This window comes from Dendropsophus ebraccatus, chromosome 9, assembly GCF_027789765.1.
Source record: "Dendropsophus ebraccatus isolate aDenEbr1 chromosome 9, aDenEbr1.pat, whole genome shotgun sequence".
Classification (NCBI taxonomy): Eukaryota; Metazoa; Chordata; class Amphibia; order Anura; family Hylidae; genus Dendropsophus; species Dendropsophus ebraccatus.
Window position 1 is genome coordinate 23660625 of NC_091462.1, and position 7500 is coordinate 23668124.

At 37.9% G+C, this 7500-nt stretch overlaps 1 protein-coding gene across 3 annotated transcripts in view; it reads right to left on the bottom strand.

Moving 5' to 3' along the window:
• Nucleotides 1-1592: 1592 nt before the first annotated feature.
• NR4A2 (nuclear receptor subfamily 4 group A member 2) overlaps nucleotides 1593-7500 on the bottom strand; it is an 8509-nt gene continuing 2601 nt past the window's right edge. The window contains exons 2-8 of one of the 3 annotated variants that reach the window (XM_069985097.1): nucleotides 7291-7418; nucleotides 6070-6754; nucleotides 5370-5499; nucleotides 4093-4256; nucleotides 3219-3421; nucleotides 2870-3048; nucleotides 1593-2774 (exon numbers count right to left, since the gene is read on the bottom strand). In XM_069985097.1, the coding sequence (XP_069841198.1) occupies nucleotides 2518-2774; nucleotides 2870-3048; nucleotides 3219-3421; nucleotides 4093-4256; nucleotides 5370-5499; nucleotides 6070-6741 (1605 nt within the window). In that variant the 5' untranslated portion in view covers nucleotides 6742-6754; nucleotides 7291-7418 and the 3' untranslated portion in view covers nucleotides 1593-2517. Of the gene's footprint in view, nucleotides 2775-2869; nucleotides 3049-3218; nucleotides 3422-4092; nucleotides 4257-5369; nucleotides 5500-6069; nucleotides 6936-7290; nucleotides 7419-7500 lie in introns of all 3 variants that reach the window. The other 2 variants (XM_069985096.1, XM_069985095.1) reach the window with 2 other exon arrangements.

Consider the following 7500-nt stretch of genomic DNA (forward strand, 5'->3'; position numbering starts at 1 on the left):
GTCAAGTCTGATAGTAACGGCCAATCTATACAACGTCCAGTGTCAATTCAAAATCTGGTAATTTTTCAGTACACAGAAGAAGGTTCCAAGAGAATAAAGGGAAGGATTTATTGTATATATTTTTAAATCCCTAATATAATAAGCGTTATATAAGACTACAATAATATACTGTAACCTGCTTTTCTCGCTGAGAATTCATATATTTTTTATATAATGTTTTTATTGTGAGAAAAATCTGACACTAATAATTATAAGGGCGAATATTCCGCAATCCTAATACCCTTCTTATTTCATTGGCAGCAAAGAGGAGCCTCAATAACCTCCCAGGACTTATAGGGAGAGCTGTATTCTAATGAAAAAGCTGGGATCCTGTCTGCTGCTTGAAGCCATGGTTTCTAGCCACCTGTCTGCTATCTATCTATCTATCTATCTATCTATCCATCTATCTCCTACCTATATCTATCTATCTATCTATCTATCTATCTCCTATCTATCTCCATCTATCTCCTATCTATCTATCTATCTATCTATCTATCTATCTGTCTGTCTGTCTATCTATCTATTTCTCTCTCTCTCTATCTATCTATCTATCTATCTCCTACCTATCTCTATCTATCTATCTATCTATCTCCTATCTATCTACTATCTATCTATCTATCTATCTCCTACCTATCTCTATCTATCTATCTATCTATCTCCTATCTATCTGCTATCTATCTCTATCTATCTCCTATCTATCTATCTCTCTATCTATCTATCTATCTATCTATCTCCTACCTATCTCTATCTATTTATCTATCTCCTATCTATCTCCTATCTATCTCTATCTATCTCCTATCTATCCATCTATCTATCTATTATACCAAATATCTATTTGTCCATCCATCCATCCATCTAGTCTATTCATCTATACATCTTTCTGCATAAGTGTAAAATTAATTATTTAACTCATAAAAGTATAAGATATTGACCACGCTCAATAGAGATAGATAATCGATAGATTGATTGAATAGTCGATTAATAGATAGATGTATTGCCTCTTTATAGACTGTTACTAATACTTTAATCGTGTCCAATGTTTCTATGTTATAATACTATAGCTTTATATGTTATAATACTATATATATATATATATATATATATATATATATATATATCATAGCATATTTTACATTTCACGTTACATCTAAACTTTGAAAACTTTGCAATTTATATTAATCTATTATTACAAAAAGAAGAACCATATAAAAGGCAAAATAAAAGAAAAATCTGCTCCCCATCTAGCGTAATGAGAAATACTATATAAAGAAAGTAGCATTACTTTCATAGTATCATTCCTATTCATGTTATAAACAACTGGTTTAGAAACCCTGGAATATAATTCAACTTTATCTATCTCCTATCTATCTGGATACTATACACCATCCCCAGTCCACACCACGTGACATAAGAAGAAAGCATACTAGAACTGATGTCAGTATTACAAATTGTTTTTACTTTCCAAACAATGAAATAATATTAATAATAATAATATATTAACTGACAATTTCTGAGACAATCATAAAAAATAAAAATAAAATCCAAAGTGCTCATCATCAGTTCTATGATATCCAATGGGGCTCTGCACTGATGTCCCTGGAAGAAGGAGAAGAAGAAGCTGCTGCTGTTGCTGCTGCATGCAAGTTCAATGTAAGAAGCCTTAGACAACTGAAGAAAGGAGAACTAAGATACTGTAGAAATGGTGTATTAACATCAACAGTACATACAACACGTACAAACAAGGAATGTGTCCAGACATGGTGTCCTTTGTCATCATCATCATCATCATCATCATCAGGGTGGAGTGATAATACATGTGCCTACTTACAGCTACCAGTCTTTATAAAATCTAGCAGACTACATAGTGTCTGAATATTATTTATATAACATAGACATTACTTGGGGGAGAGCAATTGCCTATAGATTCCTTGTGTTTCCAGATCTAGCACTGTAGAAACATGCTTTTACCTTTGTATGCAATAGTTTTATTTCTCATATGTTTTTTTTTTTTTCAAACACAAATTGTCATAAATAGGCACAAAAATGATTAAAAATAGCTAAACTGTATCTTATACATGTACAAGCCTTATTATTATTATTCTTATTATGATTTGTTTGTATCCTTCATGCCATCCACTGAACATGTATGTCACAATATATTACAGCTTTCTTATACAACAGAGTCTCTTTAAGGTAAGGGGGGGTTGGTGGGGGAGTGGGCTTGGTCACCTTAATACTATGAGGTCATTCCTAGAGATGTTATTTTGTTTATGTTTAATCATAATCGTTCTTCTATTGATGAATTGCTTTGTCCTTCGATCCTGAGGTGCCCCCCCCCCCACCCCCCATCCTCTTGTGACTGGCAAGACTTTGCCACCCAACTAGTCACTGTTGCACACCAAGTGCATACGGTTTAGTTCACAGGTACAGAGTCCTCTTGGTCTGGAAATCGATCAAAGTTCATTGAAATGTCTTGATTTAAAAAGGTAATGTGTCCAAAAAGAGCTTGTCAATGATAGCTGGTGGTGGCACCAAGTCCTCCAGTTTTAAATAGAAGATACGCTGAAGCCCCTGTGTGCAAAGGGTTCTGAGTTCTGGTAGTTTCCCCAAAAGTTTGGATAGGTAGTTGGGTCGATTTAGCCCCCCATTGTTAAAAGTCACATGGTCCTTTAAGCAGTTTACAATCTTGTTCTGAAGTTCTTCTACTCTTTTTGGTTCCTTTAAGCCATGTCTCTCTGCAGAAGGCAATGGAAAAGTGTTAGTTACCCATATACACTGCTATTGCTGTATATATATATATATATATATAGTATGTATAGTATATCCTCACCTGTCACCATAGCCAGTGCTGCAATACACGAAAAGGCTGATATATCAATATTCATACTCTGCAAGTTAGAAGAGAACTCAACGATGGAATCAATCCATTCCCCAAAGCCACGAACACATTGTAACCTATGGAGAACTGCCCCATTGCAGAAGATGAGTTTGCCCTCAGATGGGTTAGACCTGGAATTAATTAAAGGGGAAGAAAAAAAAACTAATTAGTATCAATGTAATAAATGGCCCTTTAAGAGACTTCTAATTACCTCCCAGCCAATAAAATGCAAATCAATTGACCTTGAAGGAGGGGGGGGGATGCTTACATAACAATTAAATCTTCATTAAGTCATAATTACCTGTATGCTAATCTTAAGACAAAGAGTTCGAGGAAAGCTGACTCGAAGAGGAGGTCCTGGTCCTGTTTGTGCAGCTCAGAGAAGCCGGGGATTTTTTCAGCCCAACCTCTGATGATCTCCATAGAGCCAGTAAGCAGATCATAGAACTGCTGTATATGTTGGGTGTCATCCCCATTCATCTGGAACTCGGGGTTGGCTTGGAACTGGAAAAGAGTTAAAAATCTATGAAGATACAAATAGCATTTTATATATTTTATATATATATATATATATATATATATATATATATATATATATATATATATATATCATAAAACGATCAACCCCCCTATAATAATATAAAGTAGAGCATGGCTTTAATGGGATGACAATGTAATAAAGAGCATTTCTATGGCATTTTACATATATTTATATATATATATATATATATATATATATATATATATATATATACTACATGAGGATGAAGTATTGGTTGGGGGTCAAGACTGAAGGTTGTAAAGGCCGCAAATATACATGGTCCTAGTATGTGTAGAAGGAAGAAGACAGAAGAAGAAGAAGAAGAAGAAGAAGAAGAAAAATAAGTAAAAGAAGAAAAGAAGAAGAAGAAGAAGAAGAAGAAGAAGAAGACATAAGAAGAGAAAGAAGAAGGAAGAAAGAAGAAGAAGAAGACAGAAGAGGGCATAAGAAGTGAATATTGGCTTCTATTAATTAGGATCATCTTCTCCCCACATCCCAATGAAGGAAACAGGCTGTGTCTATCCTAATCTCGAATTTGATGCCATTTAGGGTTACATTTTTATTAAGGGGGGTTGATACAGAACATGGGTTGACCCCACAAAGGCTGAGACCTCCAGCCTATACTCCCACTTACCCTGGAATAGTCCAGGCTGCTCATAGCCGGGTTGGAATCGACGTGGGCTCTCACTAGGGCACTGATCAAACTCACCGGGGGGCTGGGGGGCGACGGCTCCTGGGGGCTCTTGGGTTTAGATGGTAAGCGACCTCTCCGACCTTTGAGACTGTCTGTGCGAACCACTGGATGGGGAGAGAAAGATGAGGAGGTTATTCTGCCTGTCCCACACACATTCCCTGGCACACAGACCACTCTGCCTCAGGACAAAGACCCCTTCACTCCGGCCTGGCTGCTTATAGGAGAGGAACAATGCAGGGACCATCACTACTGGTGCCCAGCACATTCCCTGGCAGCAACTTGTCTCCAGCCACCGACACACTGCAGGGTCCCTATATATATCTATGGCTGAGAAGACGGGGCTAGTATACAATGTACAATCCTAGGAAACAACTCACCCCCATTTTATTCACCAACACATAAATATAGACATCTATCTATCTATCTATCTATCTCCTATCTATCTATCTATCTATCTATCTATCTATCTATCTATCTATTTATTATCTATCTCCTATCTATCATCTATCTATCTATCTATCTATCTATCTATCTATCTATCTATCCACCCATCCATCTCCTATCTATCTATCTATCCACCCATCCATCTCCTATCTATCTATCTATTAGCTATATATCTCCTATCTACCTATTATCTATCTATTTCATATCTATCTATTTGCTCATAGATCTGCCTCTACTTCTGCTCACAAATACATTGTTGTTTAAAATTATGTTCTGAGATAGATAGATAGATAGATAGATAGATAGATAGACACACATATATATGCATTTATTGTAACATTTAATATAAATATTTATACATTTATTCAAAACAAGTTCACTTTGCAAACTACATAGCCACATCTATCTAATCACACACTATCTAACTAGTTCTATCTGACAACTAATTATCAATATATGCATATATCCTTTTCTTTCTTACTTTCTTTTTTTTCTCTTTCTTCTCAACAATTTTAATTGTTGATGTGACCCATAGTCAGAGTTGTGGGGCGAGCACCTACAGCCTATTGTCTTTGCTGCTCCTTTTTCTCTCTCTTTTACCTATCTATCCCTCCACTATCTATCTCATATCCACTATCTATTATCTCTCTATCTATCTATCTATCTATCTATCTATCTATCTATCTATCTATCTATCTATCTATTATCTATCTATCTATTATCTATCTATCTACCTTAATGGGTAATATAAATAAATAAATTAGACTTTGTACCTTCTTTGACCATTCCAACTGCAAGGCACTTCTGGAAGCGACAGTACTGACACCTATTCCTACGTCGTTTGTCAACCGGACAATTTTTATTTGCTAAACAAACATATTTGGCATTTTTCTGCACAGTGCGCTGCAAGAGAGAGAGAAGAGAGAGGGGTGAGTCCCTGGGAGCTGTTCTTCCTCCTCCTGCCCCCTGTGTGCTGGTGGTGGTGGTCGTGGAGGGGACATGGAGGAGCATTAACATTCAGCCACAGAGCTGTGTTTTATATTCCAAGAAGACAAGGAGTAAATACAGATCCGTGGCCATTCATATTATTTACATCCCTCGGAGACGTCTCTATTTCACACGATAAGATTATTCAATCAGGACGGCGAAATAAAGAGATCACTTAATTTTACCATAGGGAATTCTGTTCCACTTGGTTAGTTAAGACACGGTTCTCTGTCCTAACCAATTTAGATCTGAACACAAATAGAAATGTTCTAGCAAACAGGAATACAAGGGAATACAGCCCTAGGTTCTGGCCTTAAATTTTTTAAAAGAATAAAAAAAAAAAATTAAGGATTATACCTTAAATTGTCTAAATTCCAAAAACTCCAGGAAAATAATAATAATATAAAAAAATATTTTAATATTGGATTGTTTGTATCAATCTGTGTAAATGTAATAATATAGATCTAAAAAAAAAGTGGTACTCACCTTGAAGAACCCTTTGCATCCTTCACAGGTACGAACTCCATAGTGTTGACAGGCAGCATTGTCCCCACACACTGCACACAGACCCTCGTTGGATGGAGACCCTCTGGATGGAGGGGAAGGGACTTGGCTGTCAATGAGTTGGGACGCATGACCAAGCTGGAGTCCAGGGAAGCCCATGGCTGCCTTATTTCTGATAGGGTTAGGGACTGCAAAAGTCTGTCCATCCACCACATGATGGGCTCCTGAAGCTTCGGGGTTCATAGACACATGGTGACCATCAAATCTCATTTGACAACTAGACACTGGGGTCCCAGGTGGAGACTGCTTAAAGGAGAACAAGGAGAGTCTGGAGACAGGACCTTTCCTCTGGTCAATCATGTGGGTGGTGGCCACATAGTTCTGATGGAAGCTGTGCAGGGAGCCAGGGTCATCCCACATGGAGCTATGCTGGACTGGGAATCCTGGGGGGTTGGAGGTGGGGGAGGAGGAGGATTTGTAGTAGACTGAGCCCGCATGTGGCATCATCTCCTCGGACTGGCCAGGCAGGTGGCTGTGCTGCTGGTAGCCGTGCATCTGAATGTCTTCAACTTTTATTGAGGACTGCTGGGCAGAGATTGGCATTTGGTACAAGCAAGGTGGCTTGACGTCGTAGCTGGAGTTGTAGTTGTCCATAAAGGTACTGAAGCTGGGGAGAGAAGTGGTGGCAGTGATTTCAGTGTTGGTCAGGTCCATGCTAAACTTGACAAACTCTGGCGTTAAGAAATCGGAGCTGTATTCTCCTGAAGAAGAGTGGTAAGTGTAGCTCTGGGAGGCTGGGCTGGCTCCTTGTGGCGATGACCCATATTGAGCCTGAACACAGGGCATGGCTGTAAATGAGACAATTAAATAGATACCCAGACTGTTCAACTGCGCATTTCTGCAGGATTCTTTCATTCCCCCCCCCCCCCCCTCAAAAAAAAAAACAAAAAAAAAACACCTACAAAGTCAATGACCCCCTATCACCACCCCCTTTAAACCTTTAATGCATGCTTAATAACTCACTACTACTACGTCTACTACTACATCAAATAAGGTCCCACCTGTTACTACTGAACTCAAATTATTATATGACAGTATACTACTATACATTATGCTATTATACTACTATACAGATCTATCACTATATCACTATGGCAAAATATATACCCCCCAAAATGCGACCCCTAAATAAAGTGAACAAACCTTCAGCCGGGCTGCGGGCTCTTTCGATGTAAGTGAAGGATGACAGTGTTGTAGTTCTTGTTGGCAAAATTTCCAAACTATAAAATATCTGTTCACTTCAGAAGAATCCACGATCCCAGCATAGGGTTCTAGAATAAAATGCAGGAGAGGTTACATATAGGCACACCATAGGTATCTACACTTCTATCTATCTATCTATCTATCTATCTA